We start from the raw sequence: 19,857 nt of genomic DNA, 5'->3' as shown, positions 1-19,857 counted from the left end.
TACAAAAGGGCGCATGGCTTTAAACTAATGGGTAGAAAGTTCAAGGGAGATATCAGAGGAAGGTTTTTATACCCAGAGAGTGGTTGGGGCATGGAATGCGCTGCCTGGGGTGGTGGTGGAGGCAGGTACATGGGTCAAATTCAAGAGATTGCTAGATAAGCATACGGAGGAATTTAAAATAGAGGGATATGTGGGAGGAAGGGCTTAGATAGTCTTAGGCGAGGTTTAAAGGTCGGCACAACATTGTGGGCTGAAGGGCCTGTGTTGTGCTGTACTGCTCTGCGTTCTATTTATATCGGGCTATTGTAGAATAGCAGCCATAGAACATAGAACAGCCGTACAGCACAGAAACTACGGCAGCAACTACAATGTGACAGCTGACAGCAGAATGAAATGGGGAGAATTAGATAAGAAATGACAACACAGGCCATTGATTTCTAAGCATAACCAAAAATTGTGAGGTTTGTGGGCAGGATGGTGGATTGCTTATGCGGGATTCTGTATCTAGATGTGACTTCATAGAACAGTACAGCACAGGAACAGGGCCTTCGGCCCACCATGTCTGTGCTGAACACGATGCCAAATTAAACTAATCCTTTCTGCCTGCACATGACCCAGATCCCTCCGTTCCCTACGTATTCATATCTATCTAAAAGCCTCTTAAATACCACTATCATATCTGCTTCCACCACCACCCTTGGCAGCCTGTTCCAGGCACCCACTACTGTGTTTCTAACAAAAAAACTTGCCCGTACATCGCTTTTAAACTTTGCACCTCTCGCCTTAAATGCATGTCCTCTATAACTTCATATTTCTATCCTCGGGAAAGGATTCTGACTGTCTACTCCATCTATGCCTCTCATAATTTTATAAACTTCTATCAGGTCTCTTCTCATCCTCCGACGCTCCAGAGAAAACAATCCAAGTTTGTCCAACCTCTCCTTGTAGTTTATACCCTCTAATCCAGGGGGCATCCTGGTGAACCTCTTCTCTACCCTTTCTGAAGCCTCCACATCCTTCCTGTAATGGGGCACACAATACTCCAAGTGCGGCCAAACTAAATTGATGAATGACAGAGCAGGTTTGAAGGGCTGAATGGCCTATTTTGTCTTATTTTCTTGTGGTGCACAAGCCCTTAGATATCCTATATATATTTAAAGCAAAAAAAAATCTGGCAATGGGACAGAGAGCAACTAATTTTGCACTGATCTGATTATCTAGTCTTAAAGCTATTCGCCATTGTAAATGAGGGCTTATCAGGGGGAAAAATGTACAATAGCACAATGCCAGTCGGGCTGAAGGGAGCCAACTGATCAATGATTGCAGCTGATGGACTTTGCTTTAATTACTGTTGAGTAATCCCTGTGGAAAATCCTGCCGTGTGTTTGCACTGCTGGCATGCCTGAGAGTCAGTGCGTACATGAAACCAAGCTCTTTGAATCCACACTGCCATTGGTATATCTTATCTGGGTGTTTTACAATGTTTGCTCAGTAATTTGGGTTGAAGTAGCTGATAGCACAAGAAAACTGTAGTGTTCTCACGTACCTGACCAGAGTCCCAGTTACTTGGTGGGTTGAGGTTGCAATGAGGACAGTCATAGCCATTGCACTTCAGATGTTGAACCTTCATTTACTCAGAGTTAACCCCCCAGTAGTAGCCATGGTTTGTGCAGCTTGCTTGGTTTCCTGTAATTTCCAAATCTAGTATTGTACAGCACAGAAGAAGACCCCACAACCATTTTGCCTGCCTACACTATTCCCCACTTGCCTGCATTAGCTCTGCATCTCTCTGTCCCTTGCCCATTTTAAGTGTCTGTCTAAATGCCTCTTAAACGTAGTGATTGCATCTGATTCCACCGTCTCCTCGGGCAGTGCGTTCCAGACATCAGCCACTTTCTGTGTAAGACAAAGCTTTCTCCTCTGATCCCATTTAAAACTCCTTCCTCTCACCTTAAACCTATGCTGCCTTGGAGCCATAGAACTGTACAGCATGGAAACCACTCAATACATCCATGCTGACCAGTGGGCACCTATCCGTATTAATCCCATCTCCCAGCACTTGGTCCACACCTTTCTGTGCCTAGGCAATTCAAGTGCTCGTCTAGACTCTTCTTAAATGCTGTTGGTGATCCAGCTTCACCCTTTTCCCTACCATGGGGAAAAGATATCTACCCTATTTATGCTTATTGACTTGTTGATGGGTGAGAGATATTGTATTTTGGAAAGTCAAATCCAGGTAGGACTTTCACAGTGAACGGCAGGGCCCTGGGGAGTGTTGTAGAACAGAGGGACCTTGGAGTTCAGGTACATGGTTCCCTGAAAATGGAGTCACGGGGTGGTGAAGAAGGCTTTTGGCACACTGGCCTTCATCAGTCAGGGCATTGGGTATAAAAGTTGCGAGGTCACGGTGCAGTTGTACAGGACACTGAGGCCACACTTAGAGTATTGTGACACAAGATTGTGCAGGTGCTGGAGTCTGGAGCAACAAACACAAAATGCTGGAGGAATTCAGCTGGACAGGCAGCATCTATGGAGGGAAATAAACAAATAGCCAATGTTTCAGGTCGAGACCTTCATCAGGAGTTGGAGTACTGTGTTCAGTTTTGGTCACCTTGCTATAGGAAAAATGTTACTAAACTGGAAAGAGTGCAGAAAAGATATATAATTTGCTGTCTGACCTGCTGAGTTGCCGGGACTTGAGGGACTAAGCTATAGGGAGAGGTTGGCCAGGCTAGGACTTTATTCCTTGGGGTGAAGGAGCCTGAGATGTGATCTTATAGAGGTGTATAAAATCATGAGGGGCATAGACAGGGTAAATGCACTTTTTCCCAGGGTTGGGGAATCAAGAAGGGCCTGTTTCCGTGCTGTATAACTCTATGACTTCTATAGGGTCTCCTTGGTTCCAAGGAAAACAAGCCCAGTCTATCCAATCTCTCCCCATAACTAAAGTCCTCCAATCCAGGCAATGTCCTGGTGAATCTTCTCTGTGCTCCAGTGCAGTCACATCCTTGGATTTGGAATGCACCTGTATTGGTTTATTATTGCCACTTGTACCGAGGTACAGTGAAAAATTTGTCTTGCATATCGATTGTACAGGTCAATTCATTACACAGTGCAGTTACATTGAGTTAGTACAGGGTGCATTGATGTAGTACAGGTAAAAGCAATAACAGTACAGAGTAAAGTGTCACAGCTACAGAGAAAGTGCAGTGCAATAAGATGCAAGGTCACAACAAACTAGATCGTGAGAGTGAAAATGGAACTGTATACAGTACAGGAGAAACACCACCCATTGAATCCATGGTGTTCTTTGAAAGAACAATCCCGTTTGTTCCAATCCCATAGCTTTTGGGCATTTATCCATATTTCCATATCATTCCATTATTTTTGCTTCCACCATCCTTTCAGGCAGACCATTGAACAGGAATAGGCCCTTCGGCCCAACTGGTCCATGCTGACCAAGATGCCCATCTAAGCTACTCCCATTTGGCCCCTATCCCTTTCAACTCTTCCTATCCATGTACCTGTCCAAATGTCTTTTAAATGTTGTTATTGTACCTGCCTCAGCCACTTCCTCTGAAAGCTTGTTCCATATACCCACCACCCTCTGGGTGAAGCAGTTGCCCCTAAGGTCCCTTTTACATTAACTCTACCTATGCCCTTCATGATTTTGTACATTTTCTGAGGTCACCTCTGTTTCCTACATATAAAGTTCTCGCCTGCCCAACCTCTCTCTATAACTCAGGCCCTCGAGTCCTGGCAACATTATCGTAAATCTTCTTTGCACTCTTTGCAGCTTAATGAAAGAAAAAGTTGAGGTTCGGGCACTGATCTCTGGGCACAGCACTCATTACACCTCACGAACCAGGAAAAACACCCACTTATGCCTATTATTTTCGGTTCTGTTACCTCCACACCATGAGCTATTACCATGTGCAATACCTTTTGATGCAATGCTTCATCAATGCCTTTTGCTCTATGCTGCAAAGATGCAAGACTTATCATTATGTAGCTTTATCCAAATACATCCTTGCCAATGATTTTGAAAATTTTAAGGGAATTTTGCAATTATAAAGTTAAACTCTGCTCCTTGTTTTTTGCAATTTAAACTGTTTATTCTTGTCTGTTTCTCTTTCCAAGATTGCAAATTTGTCTGGGATTACAAAACTGAACAAATTCATTTTCAGACCATCCAACTGCAAATAGTTACTGTACTGTCTGTGTAAACATTTACAGGCAGGGAGCAATGGATCAGGACATTGGGTGCAGGCATTGGGGTTGGGGAAGAGGTTGTCTGGGATGGGAGAGGCAGTGAGTTGTGCTGCTATTGGTTTGCAGGGGAAGCAATATTAATTTTAACACGTATTGTGACCCTGCCACAGCCCCTCTCTTGCTTCCTTCCTCCACCCTCTTCTACTTTATAGAACATAAGACAGTACAGCACAGAACAGGCCCTTCAGCCCACAATGCTGTGCCGACATAGCTAATCCCTCCTACCTACAGAATGCCCCATCCCTCCATTTTCCTCTCATTCATGTGCCCATCCAAGCCCCTCTTAAAAGCCCCCGATGAATGTGCCCCCACCACCTTATCAGGCAACGCATTCCAGGCATCCACCACTCTCTCAGTAAAAAAAAACATACCCCTCACGTCTGTTCTGAACCTACCCCCTCCCCCACCTTAAATGCATGCCCTCTGGTATTGGATCGCTCAATAATGGGAAAAAGATATTGCTTGTCTACCCTATCTCTGCCCATAATCTTATACACTTACAACAGATCACCCCTCAGCCTCTGCTGCTCCAGAGAAAAGAGCCCAAGTTTGTCCAGCCTCTCCTGATAGCACATGCCCTCTAATCCAGGCAGCATCCTAGTAAACCTCCTCTGCACCCTCTCTAAAGCCTCGACATCCTTCCTAAAGTGAGGTGACCAGAATTGCACACAATACCCTAAATGCGGCCTAACCAGACTTCTAAAGAGATGCATCATAACTTCTTGACTCCTGTACTCAATACCCTGATTAATAAATGCAAGCATTCCATAAACCGCCTTAACCACCTTGTCTACCTGTGCAGCCACTTTCAATGAGTCATGGACTTGCACCCCAAGGTGTCTCTGCTCTTCAACACTGTTAAGGGTCTTGCCCTTAAGAGTGTACTACCAAGGTTCAACACCTCACATTTATCCGGGTTGAACTCCATCTGCCATTTCTCTGCCCACATCTGCAGCTGATCTATGTAGTTTTGTGGAGGTTTTCTTCTTCTCTGACCTGTTCCGATTTGCAGCCTTTACTTAACAAGCCTGAACTCTTTATTTATTCAGTTTTGTGATCCGAGCATAACTGTCAGAACCAGCATTTATTGCCCATCCTTAACTGCCCCTTGAGAAGGTGGTGGTGATGAACTGTCACATTGGACCACTCCAGCCCTCCTGGTGAAGAATCTTCAGGGCAACACCTTGGCATGGTGAAATGCAACCTCTTTCCTTCTGTTGATAGACATGTTCCAAAGACCATTACAAGGTTTAACCATTTGTTGTCCCTCTCCTGCTGTAATGCACACACTTGGTAAGATTAGGAGCAGGTACTGGCCCATTGAGCTTGCTCCACTATTCAAAATCAAAGTCGAGTTTAGTGTCACATGCACAAGTACATGTGTGCACAGGTGCAATGAAAAACCTACCTACAGCAGCATCACAGGCACATAGCATCAGATAAGCAGCATTCGCAAGAAAAAAAAACAAATTAGACAAAAAATACCATTTTTTTAACAAGAAAGAACACAATTAGAATGAAAGAAAAGTTCATCTTAGTGCAAAGTGGTCATAGTGTTGCTAAACTGTAGTGATTAGGGTTATGCTAGTTGGTTCAAGGACCGAATGGTTGAAAGGGAGTAGCTGTTCTTAAACCTGGTGGTGTGGGACTTCAGGCTTCTGTATCTCCTATCCGATGGGAGCTGTGAGAAGATGGCATGGCCCGGATGGCGGTGATCTTGGATGATGGATGTTGCCTTCTTGAGGCGAAGACTCCTGTAGATACTACCGATGGTGGGGAGGGAGGTGCTCGTGATGCATTGGGCTGAGTCCACTGCTCTCTGCAGCTTCTTGAGTCCCTGCGCATTCGAATTGCCGTACCAGATTGTGATGCAACCAGTCAGAAGACTTTCAACAGAGTGTTAGAGTGTTCAGTGACATGCCAAACCTCCTTAATCTTTTAAAGACGCTGGTGCACCTTCATCAAGTCAACACCATTAATCAAGATCATGGCTGCTCTGCCACCTTGGTGCTATCTTCCTGTCCTATCCCCTTGATTCCCTTAATGTTCAGAAATTTGTCGATCTCTGTTATGGATGATTTTAGTAATTGCACCTCCACGGCCCTCTAGAGAATTCCAAAGATTCACCATCCTTTGAGTGAAGAAATTTCTCGTCATCACTATCCTGAACAGCTCACCTTTATTCCGAAACTGCCACCCCTGGTCCTAAAGTGCTGTCCCCAACTACACACCACCTTTCAAAGAGTCCTGTGAAATAAGTTTCTAGGAAGCAAAAAGCAGCTACTGGAGGAACTCGGTGGGTCAGGCAGCATCTGTGGAGGCAGAGAGATGGTTGACACAAGAAGGCAGCGTCCATCAAAGATCCCCACCATCTGGGCCATGCCATCTTCTCACAGCTCCCATCGGGCAGGAGGTATAGAAGCCTGAAGTCCCACACCACCAGGTTCAAGAATGGCTACCGTTCAGTTCTTGAACCAACCGGCACAACCCGAATCACTACAGTTTAGCAACACTAAACTTTCCACTAAAATGGACTTTTATTCTAATTGTGTTCTTTCATGTTTAAAAAAAAATTGTGCATAATTTATGCTGCTTATCTGATGCTACGTGCCTGTGATGCTGCTGCAAATAAGTCTTTCATCCATCTAGACTGATGCGGGATCCTGAACCAAAACGGCAACCATCCCTCTGCCTCCACAGATGCTGCTCAACCCACAGAGTTCCTCCTGTAACTTGTTCATCGCTCCAGATTCCAGAGTCTGCAGTCTCTGTGTCTCCAAATTTCTAGGAGAGTTTGGTAGCAGACTTTGCGCATATGTGTATTTTAATTTTATTCTTTTCCGTTACAGTTGGTGAAAACCCACAACCTTGCCCCCACCCGGAACTATATTTTTGGTTACCATCCTCATGGCATCTTCTGCTTTGGAGCCTTTTGCAACTTTGGCACAGAAGCGACTGGATTTTCCAAAAAGTTTCCTGGAATCCGACCTTCCCTCGCCACGCTGGCCGGCAACTTCAGAATGCCAATCCTGCGCGATTACTTAATGAGCGGCGGTGAGTGACCAATGACGTCGACCTTCCTGGTACGGTAGTGCTCCTCCAGCACTGCCCCTGCCCCGATGACGTGGAACAGTTGTGGCTGCATCAAATTAGTTCATGCTCTGTCGTCAAAAAGGGTTTGGTATCCAGAGTGGTTCTGGAATACAATGCACTAAATCTAGGTTGACTTGCTCAGCTGGTCCATGCCGGCCAAGACTCCCATCTAAACTAGTCCTGTTTTGCCAGCGTTTGGCCCACATCCTTCCCAAACCCTTCCTATCCTTGTACCTGTCCAAGTGTCTCTTAAATGTTGTTATTGTACCTGCCTCGACCACTTTCTCTGGCAGCTCAAATAATCTGTATGCGATGCTCAGTGTGAATTACCTATTGGAAGAGAGCAGTGTAAGATAGGGGAGGTGTGAGGAGTGTAGATATGGGATGCTCCTTTGTTACTTGACGTAGCAGCAGGAGGGACAGACAAAAGGGGAAACCAATTCCCCCCATCCCCCCCCACACCAGCATTTATTGCCCATCCCTAAATACCCCTTGAGAAAATGGTGGCTCACCATCTTCTTGGACTGCTGCAGTCCTGCTGCAGATGCTCCCACGGTGCTGTTGGAAGTTCTAGGATTCAGACCCTGAGGCAGTATTGGTTTATTATTGTCACTTGTACCAAGGTACAGTGAAAAACTTGTCTTGCATACCGATCGTACAGGTCAATTCATTACACAGTGCAGTTACATTGAGTTAGTACAGAGTGCATTGAGGTAGTACAGGTAAAAACAATAACAGTACAGAGTAAAGTGTCACAGCTACAGAGGAAGTGCAGTGCAGGTAGACAATAAGGTGCAAGGTCACAACAAGGTGAAGGACCGGCGACGTATCTCCACGTTGGGATAATGTGTGACTTGGAAAAGAACCTGTAGAATATGGTGTCCACCTGCATCACCACAAAACAGGCCCTTTGACCCAACTCAAACCTGGATCCTATCCGTCTAAACCTTTCCTATCCATGTACCTGTCCAAATGTCTTTTAAATGTTGTTAATGTACCTGCCTCAACCACTTCTTCCGGCAGCTCGTTCCATATATGGACCACCCTCTGTGTGGGGTTAAGGTTGCCCCTCGGGTCCCCTTTTTAAATCTTTCTCCTCTTGCCTTAAACCTGTGCTCTCTAGGCATGGTAGTGTAGCGGTTAGCGTAATGCTATTACAGCGCCAGCGACCTGGGTTCAATTCCGGCCGCTGTCTGTAAGGAGTTTGTACGTTCTCCCCGCGTCTGCGGGGGTTTCCTCCGGGTGCTCCGGTTTCCTCCCACGTTCCAAAGACGTACGGGTTAGGAAGTTGTGGGCGTGCTATGTTGGCGCCAGAAGCATGGCGACACTTGCGGGCTGCCCCCAGAGCACTCCACGCAAAAGACGTGACTAATAAAGATATTTTTTTATCCCCAGGGTAGGGGAGTGTGTGACCATCCACCTTATCAATGCCCCTCATGATTTTACAAACATCTATAGGGTCACCCCTCAGTCTCCTTCACTCCAGGGAAAACAGTCCCAGCCTGTCCAGCCTCTCCTTGTAACTATGTCCTCCAGTCCCAGCAACATCTTTGTGTATTTTTCTGCACCCTCTCTAGTTTAATCACATCCTTCCCATAGCTGGGCGACCAAAACTGCACACACAAGTGTGGTCTCTCCAGCATCTTGCACAGCTGTAACGTGACATCCCAACTCATGACCCATGAGGGCAAGCATGTGATATGCCTTCTTCACCACCCTGTCTACCTGTGCTGCCACTTTCAGGGAACTATGTACTTGTACCTCTTGGTCTCTCTGTTCTACAACAGTTCCCAGGTAATAACCAGATAGTCATACAGCATGGAAACAGGCCCTTTGGCCCAACTGGTCCATGCCAGCCAAGATTAAGCTAATCCTGTTTGCCAGCATTTGGCCCACATTCCTCCTAAACCTTTCCTATCCAAGTGTCTTTTAAATGTTGTTATTGTACCTGCCTCGACCACTTTCTCTGGCAGCTCAAATAATCTGTATGTCATGCTCGGTGTGAATTACCTATTGGAAGAGAGCAGTGTAAGGTAGGGGAGGTGTGAAGAGATGGGATGCTCCTTTGTTACTTGACGTGGCAGTGGTGGGGTTTTCTTTCTGTAAAATCTAACAGAGATGATGTTTGGGGTCACCACCCGGGACATGCCCTCTTCTTGATACTACCATCGGGGAGGAGGTACAGGAGCCCGAAGACCCACACTCAACGATTCAGGAACAGCTTCTTTCCTTCCGCCATCAGGTTTCTGAATGGTCCATGAACCCATGAACACTACCTCGTTATTCCTCTTTTGCACTATTTATTTATTTTTGTAACTTAGAGTAATTTTTACATCTTGCACTGTACTGCTGCTGCAAAACAACAAGTTTTACAGCACATTGTCAGTGGTAAACCTGATTCTGAGGCTGGTCTGGGCCGACGTTCTCGAATTTGTTGAACTGGTGCTGAACCCACTGCTACCTGTTTGTGGGAGAGAGCTGACTGAGCCACAGGGAACTGATGAGTTAGCCCAAGTGAAGAAAGTGTTGGCACGCTGGCCTTCATTAGTAAGGGCATCGAGTACAGGAGCAACAAACAATCTGCTGGAGGAACTCAGTAGGTCGAGCAGTATCCATGGGAGGAAAGGAATTGTCAATGTTTCAGGTCGAAACCCTGCATCAGTTCTGACGTAGGGGTTCGACCCAAAAACGTCAACAATTCCTTTCCTCCCACAGATGCTGCCCAACCCGCTGAGTTCCTCCAGCAGATTGTCTGTTGCTCCAGATTCCAGCGTCTGCGGTCTCTTCTGTCACCATTGAGTTTAGGATGTGAGACATTATGTTGCAGTTGTACTAGACGTCAGTGAGGCTGCACCTGTGTACAATTTTGGTTACCCTGTTATAGGGAAAATCGTCATTAAGCTGGAAGGAGTGCAAAGGTTTACAAGAATATTGCCAGGACTCAAGAGACTGAGTTATAGGGAGAGGTTGGACAGGCTATATACCTTGGATCGAAGGAAACTGAGGGGGGTGACCTTAAGATAAGATTTCTTTATTAGTCACACGTACATCGAGACGCCCAGTGAAATGCATCTTTTGCGTCGAGCGTTCTGGGCGCAGCCCGCAAGTGTCGCCACGCTTCCGGCGCCAACATAGCACCCCCACAACTTCCTAACCCGTACGTCTTTGGAATGTGGGAGGAAACCGGAGCACCCGGAGGAAACCCACGCAGACACATGGGGAGAACGTACAAGCTCCTTACAGACAGCGGCGGGAATTGAACCCAGGTTGTTGACGCTGTAATAGCGTTACGCTAACCGTGTATAAAATCATGAGGGGCATAGATAGGGTGAATGCACTCAGTCCTTTTCCCAGGGTTGGGGAATCAAAAACTAGAGGGCATAGGTTTAAGGTGAGAGGGGCAAGATTTTAAAGGGACCCAAGGGGCAACTTCTTCAGAGGGTGGTCCATATGTGGAATGACCTGCCAGAGGAAGTGGTAGAGGCAGGTACAATAACAATGCTTAAAAGACATTTGGACAGGTACAGGTTTAGAGGGACATGGGCCAAATGCAGGCATATGGGACTAGCTTGGTGGGCACCATGGTCGGTATGGACCAGTTGGGCCGAAGGGCCGGTTTCCCTGTTGTATTACTCTGACTATTAAGTGCTGACCTGCACTCTGCATTGTCAGGACTAGCACCAACATTGTTCCTTCTGTGAGTGCATCAAAAATCTAATCTAATTGGAGAGATCCCTCCCAACATCTGAGATGCCCTGCCTTGAATGTGTTTGTACTTTGCTCTATACACCACGTTGCGTATAATGTCCAACTTTAACAGGTCTTATCTCTTGCCTGAGAGAAACACTAAAGAGTTCCACGTGGAATCCAACCGAAGATTCTTTGAAAGTATCTTTTAACTGATAGCGAATTTATTGCGGCCTGTTTATTTTTCTTAATCAGCAAATGTGTCGCCCATAAGAATCTATTGCGTCCATGTGAGTGTCATGTGCAGGAATCAACCCAGAGGCTCTCTGCTGTAATCCTGCTGTATTTAAAATCCTGTCCACCTGACTTGTCAACTGCAGTGAGAAACCAAATGGAGAAAGAAAAAGTTGATGGAATCTCAGGATTGTCTGCACTTCCTTGAAAGTGCAGACATGGGTAGACAAGGCACACTAAGTACAAGAGTTGGGACATCATGTTACAGCTGGACAAGACGTTGGTGAAACCACACAGTGTGTAGTTCTGGTCACCCCGCGAGAGGAAGGACGTCACTAAGCTAGAGGGGTTGCAGAAAGATTCACCAGGATGTTACCAGGACTGGAAGGCTTGAGTTATAAGGAGAGACTGGATAGGCTGTTTTCCCTAGAGTGAAGGAGGCTGAGGGGTGACCTTATTAGAGCTTTGTAAAATCATAAGGGGCATAGATAAGGTGGATTGTCAGCCTTTTTTCCCTAGGGGAGGGCAGCATAGGTTTAAGGTTAGAGGAGAAAGATTTAGTGGATCTGAGGGGCAAGTTTTTCCCCCACACAGAGAGTGGTGTATTTATGGAACAAGCTGCCAGAAGAAGTGGTTGAAGCAGGTACAATAGCAATGCTTAAAAGACATTTGGACAGGTACATGGATAGGAAAGGTTTAGAGGGAAATGGGCCAAATGCTGACAAATGGGACTAGCTCGGGTCAGCATGGACGATTTGGGCCAAAGGGCCTGTTTCTGTGCTGTATAGCTCTCTGATTCGATTAATTGTGTAGGAAAAGGTCCTGACTCCTCTGCATTCCTGGGAATTACAAACCGTGCATGCCCTTTAGACCATAAGACAAAGGAGCAGAGGTCGGCCATTCGGCCCATCAAGTCTTTAATGCAGCCTTTACGCAGCATGGTTTGTTGCAAAGCTGCTCTGCCCACAGCTCTCGGGTGGGCAATCACTACGCAGGAACCAGCACCAGAGCTGGAGCTGGCTGGTGACCAAAATCTTGGGGTGTGGGGGTGGGAAGGGGGATTTAAGAGGAGAGAAGAAATTCCAAGGTCAGGGCCCTAACATGACAGCAGGAGGAAAGGGAATTTAAAGGAATATAAGTAGTTGGAGCAGAAGAGGCCATTTGGCCCCTCATGCCTGCTCCCCCATTCAGAAAGATCGCACAGAACCACTTTCCCATGCTAATCCCATATACCTGGAGTACAATATCCATGACTAGAATCAGGGAGATGATCTTTGATTAGAGAGATGGTCACCACTAGGGGTAGGAAATGGCCACCACTAGGGGTGGGAGCACAATATCTTCTTCTGTGGCTATTTTGAAAGGTACAGTGGAGGAGGCCCCTCAGAAACCCATAGAACAGGCCCTTCAGCCCAACTGGTCGAGGCTAACCAAGTTGCCTGACTGAGCTAGTCCCATTTCCCTGTGTTTGGCCCATATCCCTCTAGTCTTGTATCTAATGTCTTTATATCTATTGGTATTGGTTTATTATTGTCACTTGTACCGAGGTCCAGTGAAAAACTTGTCTTGCATACCGATCGTACAGATCGATTCGTTACACAGTGCATTGAGGTAGTACAGGGTAAAAACAAAACAAACTGCAGAGTAGAGTGTCACAGCTATGGGGAAGTGCATTGCAGGTAGACAATAAGGTGCAAGGTCATAACAACGTAGATTGTGAGGTCAAGATCCATCTCATCGTAAAAGGGAACTGTTCAATAGTCTTATCACAGTGGGATAGAAGCTGTCCTTGAGCCTGGTGGTACGTGCCCTCAGGCTCCTGTATCTTCTACCCGATGGAAGAGGAGAGAAGAGAGGATGTCCCGGGTGGGTGGGATCTTCAATTATGCTGGCTGCTTCACCAAGGTAGCGAGAGGTAAAGACAGAGTCCAAGGAGGGGAGGCTGGTGTCTGTGATGCGCTGGGCTGTGTCCACGACTCTCTGCAGTTTCTTGCGGTCCTGGGCAGAGCAGTTGCTGTAGCATCTATGGAGGGAAATAAACAGTCGACGTTTCGGGCCGAGACCCTTCATCAGGACTGGAAAGGAAGAGGGCAGAAGCCAGAATAGGAAGGTCGGGGGATGGGGAGGAGCGCACGCAGGCAGGTGATAGGTGAGTTTAGGTGGGAGGAGAAGATGTAATAAGCTGAGAGGTGATGGGTAGAAGAGGCAAAGGGCTGAAGGAGGAGGAATCCAGTAGGAGAGGGCAGTGGACCACAGAATAAAGGTAAAGATCAGCTGTTCGGAGGAGTAACTATTCTCCCCACCATTCTGCAGGCATCTTTCCTGTGACCAGGGAGGCTATCGACTACCTGTTGTCGAAGAACGGCACTGGAAATGCAGTGATCATTGTCATCGGGGGAGCGGCCGAGTCCTTGGAGTGCAGCCCAGGGAGCAACGTGGTGACCCTCAAGAATCGCAAGGGTTTTGTGAAGATCGCTCTGCAGAATGGGTAAGGAATGGGTCCCTTTTTGCAGCTGTCCCCATGCACCAGAGCTCGTTGACGAAAACTATCAGCCATGATTGAATGGTGGAGCAAACCCTTTAACTCCCTCACCAATCAAAGACCTATCAATCTCTGCCTTAAATACACCCAATGACTTGGCAACGAATTCTCCAGATTCACCACTCTGTGGCTGAAGAAATTCCTCCTCATCTCAGTTTTAAAGCTCGTGGACAATCTGTGCCAGGCCATCAGACCCACTGTATGTTCTGGCTCCCAAGAACGAACCACGAGACGGTTGTGCCATGTTCTTTGGCCTCCTCTGCACCCTTCTTTATAGCTGTGGGGACATTTTTGCCTTGCCTGTGTACAGTTCAGGCAATAAAACCCCTTCAGCCAGCTTCAGCCACTCCCCTAGTCTTCTATAGGACATGGATGTCGCCAGCAGTATTGGGGTGTTTTGCAAGTGCAACAAGGAATTAAAGTAGATGGTACGTTGGTTTTCATTGCAAGAGGCTTTGATCATGAGCAATTTTTGGGCCCTGTATCTAAGGAAGGATGTGCTGGCCCTGGAGAGGGTCCAGAGGAGGTTCACAAGAATGATCCCGGGAATGAAAGGCTTAACGTCTGAAGAGTGTTTGATGTCTATGGGCCTGTACCCCATGGAATTCAGAAGGATGAGGGGGGATCTCATTGAAACCCTCCGGATACAGAAAGGCCTGGATAGAGTGGACGTGGAGAGAATGTTTCCATCAGTGGGAGAGTCTAGGATCTGAGGGCACAGCCAAGTCATTGGGTGTATTTAACCAATTCTTAACTGGTAAGGGGATTAAAGGTTAAGGGAGAAAAGAATTGATTGAATGGTGGAGCAAACCCTTTAACTCCCTCACCAATCGAGGACCTATCAATCTCTGCCTTAAGTACACCCAAAGAATTGGCAACAAATTCTCCAGATTCACCACCCTCTAGCTGAAGAAATTCCTCCTCATCTTAGTTTTAAAGGGACATCCCTTTATTCTGAGGCTGTGCCCTCAGATCCTAGACTCTCCTACTAATGGAAACATCCTCTCCACACCCAGTCTATCCAGGACTTTCAATGTCATGTTTTTTTTCTTGGAACACCCATTATCTTCAGCCTATCAATCCCGTCTCACCTCCAATCCTGGAACATCTCCCAATTCCCACCTCTCCCTCTCTGGCAACCGTCAGCTGACTGGGCCCCACGATCTGGGATTTCTGCACCCCTCAATCTCTCTACCTCTCTCTTATTAAGACGCTCCTTGAAGCATTGCTTTGACCTACCTTTATTCACCCGTCTTAATATCTCCAAACATAGCTTTGTTTGGTGATGATTCCAGAAAATCTCTGAGGACCTTTGCTGCATTCAGAGTTCTGTGCAAGCCCAGGTAGGAGAAAATTCAGTCCCACTGAAGTGTCTACATTATCTCCTTTTGACAGAGCTGACCTGGTGCCTGTTTATGCTTTTGGTGAGAACGAGGTTTACCGGCAGGTCATCTTTAAGGAAGGCAGCTGGCTGCGGGCGGTTCAGAGAAGGTTCCAGAAGCTGATTGGATTTGCCCCCTGCATTTTCCAAGGCCGCGGATTTTTTTCCAGCCATTCCTGGGGCTTGGTTCCTTACGCAAAGCCCATCAACACAGTGGGTAAGTTCAATCCCCACAGGGGCTCCTGTTGCTTGTTAACTTGGGTCCTAGCCTCTGTCGCTCTCTCCTCCATCTGCCTATCACCCCCTCCTCACCTGGATCCACCTATCGCCTGCCAGCTCTTGCTCCACCCCTTCCCCTCACCTCTTTATACCGGCCATCTCCCCTCAACACTCATTCCTGATGCAAGGTCTCGACCCGAAACGTTGACCATCCCTCTGCATTCACAGATGCTGCCTGACCCGCTGAGTTGGTTTTGATTTTTTACCAGTTCAGTTTTCCTTGATTTTTATTTTAAATACATTTATTCCTTGTTATCCATAAAGATAGGGATGCAGATTTCCCATGGATTACAAAATCCCGGGATACGACTCAGACTTTGTATCCAATACACTCCCCAGTAAAAAACATAAACTTGCACTATGTTATACCAAAAGCAATACTGTAATAATAACACATTAAAATATTTAAAAAACTAAAAAGTTTTACAGGAATTAACAATGTATGGAGATCCAAGCAGTGATAAACTCTGAAATCACAAGGTACCATTATGTAAACAAAGCCTGCACTCTATGGGAGGAGTGCTCAATAGGGAGCCACTTAGCACAAGTGGTCTATAAACAGATCACCATTTGTTTTTTTTTTACACAGACAGTGATTGGTTCCTCAATACATAGAGATATATTTGTTTGGAAATAATCCAATTCACAGAGCAGTAGATAGAAAATCAGTGGATAATGAGGACGGAGTGTTTGGGAGGGAACTGGAGCACCCAGAGGAAAGTTGTTCAGACACAGGGAGAACATACAAAGTTCACAGAGACAGCACCTGAGGTCAGAATTAAACCTGGGTCTCTGGAACTGAGGTAGCAGCTCCACGAGCTGTGCCACCTTGCTGCACCTTTGGCTGTGAAGTTGATAAGGAATGGTGCTGGAGGCTAAAGAAATTCGATATGTTCCAATTGACCTTCACCAATTTTTATAGATGCACCAGAGAAAGCTTCCTATCTGGATGCATCAGAGCTTGGTACGGCAACTGCTCTGCCCAGGACCGCAAGAACCGGCAGAGAGTTGTGGACACAGCCCAATGCGTCACGGAAACCAGCCTCCCCTCCATGGACTCTGTCTACACTTCCTGCTGCCTCGGTAAAGCAGCCAACATAATCAAAGACTCCCTCCCACCCCGGACATTCTCTCTTCTTCCCCCCCCCCCCCCTCCCATTGGGCTGAAGATACAAAAGCCTGAAAGCATGTACCACCAGGTTCAAGGACAGCTTCTATCCCGCTGTTATAAGACTATTGAACGGTCCCCAGTACGATAAGATGGACTCTTGACCTCAATCTACCTTGTCGTGGCCCTTGCACCTTATTGTCTGCCTGCACTGCACTTTCTCTGTAACCTTATTCTCTGTTATTTTATTGTTTTCCCTTGTACTACCTCAACGCACTGATGTGATGAAATGATCTGTATGGATGGCATGCAAAACAAAGTTTTTCATTGCACCTCGGTACATGTGACAGTAATAAACCAATTTATCAATCAAAGTTTCTCTAACTACTACATCATCTGTTTTTCTTACAGTTGGGGAACCAATTTCAGTGCCAAAGATTGAGAACCCAAGTCCTGAGGAAATTGATTACTACCATGAGATTTACCAGCATTCCCTTGTCAAGCTGTTTAACAAGTACAAGATCAAGTTTGGCTACTGTGAATCGGACTGCCTGGAGGTGATTTGAAGATTTCCCTTTTTATTGTCCAACTTTCCATCTGCAATTTGCCAGGACCCCCCTGAACCAAGTGAAATTTTCACAACTATCTTTACACTAAACTTCACAAACCCAGTGAATCCCATCACAGATGCACTACTGAATAGAAAAAGCCAACCATCAGTATTTTGTGTAATTGTAAAGGAAAATTATTTTTGTGAAGGAATATTTTTAATTCTTCAAATCAAAGATTTTAAAGGAAAAAAAAAGTCATGTCTTTTCATGTATAATCTTGAAGTTAGTTTTTTAAATGTATACAGTCCATCAAATTGTTTAATCAGTCAGATTGTTAATGATTGCGACTGCTTTCAAGAATTGTTTAAAATGCACAAACAATGCAATACTATAGTTCACCAACTCTCCTACAGGGGAAGAAAAGGCCAAAGCTTACCTGATATCTTTTTGCACCTTAATTTTTAAATTTACATTGTGCCCTTGGTAATCTATGTGAGGGAGGATAATGAGGTGTGTTTGAGGAGATGGTGCAGAGAGGGAGGGAAATATATGGTCACATTCAATGTTTACATTTCACAGTGTGATGAATCCTTGTTAACTGGTCAGCTCCACCAAAAGTTAAAGACTGCAGGTAATTGAAGTAACTACAGTGTAACTAGAAATGTACGGTTGGTAACAGAAACAGTTAACGTATCGGGTCAATAACCTCTTCAGAATTCCTTTGTACTATTGTGCCAGATCTCACAAAGTCATAGAGCAAAGAGTCAGAGCAATACAGCACAGGTACAGCCCCTTCAGCCCAACCAGGTGCCCAGTTAACTAGTCCCAATTTCCTGTGTTGGGCCCAAATCCCTTGAAGCCCCACCCCTCCATGTACCTATCCAAGTGCTTCTTAAATGATACTGTTGTACCTGCCTCAACCACTTCCTCTGGCAGCTCGTTCCATATACTCACCACCCTCTGTGTGGAAAAAGTTGCCCCTCAGGTCCCTTTTAAATCTTTCCCCTCTCACCCTAAACCTATGCCCCCTAGTTTTGGACTCCCCTACCCTGGGGAAAAGACTGTTACCATCCACCTTATCTATGCCTCTCATAATTTTAAATGCTTCTATAAGGTCGCCCCTCAGTCTCCTGCGGTCCAAGGAATAAAGACCAACCTCTCCCTATAACTCAGGCCTTCTAGTCGTGGCAACATCTTATCTGCACTCTTTCCAGTTTAACCAAATCTTTTCTATAATAGGGCTACCAAAACTCTACACAATTTAGTTTACACTTGGGTATCAATTAAACTGGGCCCAGGACCACAACGGGGGGGTCAATGGGGAAAGAAGTTTAATCTCCACCACAATGCCTGGAGTGTTGTTGTGCACAGCTTGGTGGGAGGAGGCAGGAAGACTGTGTGCACACAAACATTACATTTCACTTTTAATTCATTCACCCAACTTGCTGCCTTTGTGATCAATCAGTTATCAGCAAACTGTGGCAGAGGTAACCACAGCAAGTCCAGATCTATCGCATTACCTGTTAGGAGCATTGCTTCCCCGTGATCCAAGACACGTGAATCTCATGCCAGATTAGGGAGGGGGATACTGTCTTGTAAAAGATAGGTGCCTAACCATAGTCTGTTCCCAACACAGACTGCGCCATGCTTTTTAATATCACAGAATACTTCTATGGTTGTGGATTAATCAGCAGTTCTGGTTTGGGAGGACGATATCTGTGCTGTCTCAAGGGAGCAAGTAGATATCTTGATCACGGTTTAAAAGTGGGTACAGGTTGTTGTACCTGCCCACTCTGCACTTTATTGAGTCCTGATAATTGGAGGTTTTATCTCGAGGCTTGGGACCTAATGGAAGATGTTGACCCAACGAGCAACTTTGCACCTCTTCCCCTCCCTCCCTCCTTGTCATTACTTTATCAGAACTTGTTTACATCCAGCCAACTGAAGAAAAGCCATACTGTATTGTGTCCACTTGTTCTATTTTTAAAATGAAGTGCTAATGGGTTTCCCAATGTTTTGAGCAGGTGATATTCATCGATTCATTCTGCTGGTATTTTCTTGTCATCCCTTGAACCCCTCCCCTCCGCAGTACACACTTTTGTACCGACTGTGGAGTCGAATAAATAAATCCTCTTTTTGTACAAAAAAGGCAAAGCTTGTCTTGTCTGGTTATTGAGAGATGCATTGTTCGAAGGGGTAAATCACAAGTAAGGATAGGACATATAATACATGGTTGGGCCATGTTGATGGATAAAGAGACCCAGTCCATACTTCCCTGAAAGTGGCAACAACACCCATAGAAGACAGAAGGTGGTGGTAGATGGAGCATATTCTGCCTGGAGGTCGGTGACCAGTGGTGTTCCACAGGGATCTGTTCTGGGACCCCTGCTCTTTGTGATTTTTATAAGTGACTCGGATGAGGATGTGGAAGGGTGGGTCAGTAATTTTGCTGATGATACAAAGGTTGGTGGTGTTGTGGATAGTGTCGAAGGTTGCTGTAGATTACAACAGGATATTGATAGGATGCAGAGCCGGGCTGAGAAGTGGCAGATGGAGTTCAACCCGAATAAGTGTAAAGTTGTACACTTCGGGAGATCGAATTTGAAGGCAGAATACAAGGTTAATGGCAGGACTCTTAGCAGTGTGGAGGAACAGAGGGATCTTGGGGTCCACGTCCATAGATCCCTCAAGGTTGCCACGCAGGTCGATA

At 46.0% G+C, this 19,857-nt stretch overlaps 1 protein-coding gene across 1 annotated transcript in view; it reads left to right on the top strand.

Moving 5' to 3' along the window:
* Nucleotides 1-19,295, top strand: part of dgat2 (diacylglycerol O-acyltransferase 2) — a 59,156-nt gene extending 39,861 nt beyond the window's left edge. Inside the window, exons 5-8 of the mRNA XM_052025708.1 lie at nt 7,122-7,326; nt 13,600-13,774; nt 15,224-15,426; nt 17,008-19,295. Coding sequence (XP_051881668.1) covers nt 7,122-7,326; nt 13,600-13,774; nt 15,224-15,426; nt 17,008-17,162 — 738 coding nt within the window. The 3' untranslated portion in view covers nt 17,163-19,295. The remainder of the gene's footprint in view (nt 1-7,121; nt 7,327-13,599; nt 13,775-15,223; nt 15,427-17,007) is intronic.
* Nucleotides 19,296-19,857: the final 562 nt, after the last annotated feature.

The sequence above is a fragment of the Pristis pectinata genome, chromosome 11 (assembly GCF_009764475.1).
Source record: "Pristis pectinata isolate sPriPec2 chromosome 11, sPriPec2.1.pri, whole genome shotgun sequence".
NCBI classification, from domain to species: Eukaryota; Metazoa; Chordata; class Chondrichthyes; order Rhinopristiformes; family Pristidae; genus Pristis; species Pristis pectinata.
Note: the sequence above shows the minus strand (reverse complement) of the source record. Positions and strands in the feature narration are given on the sequence as shown.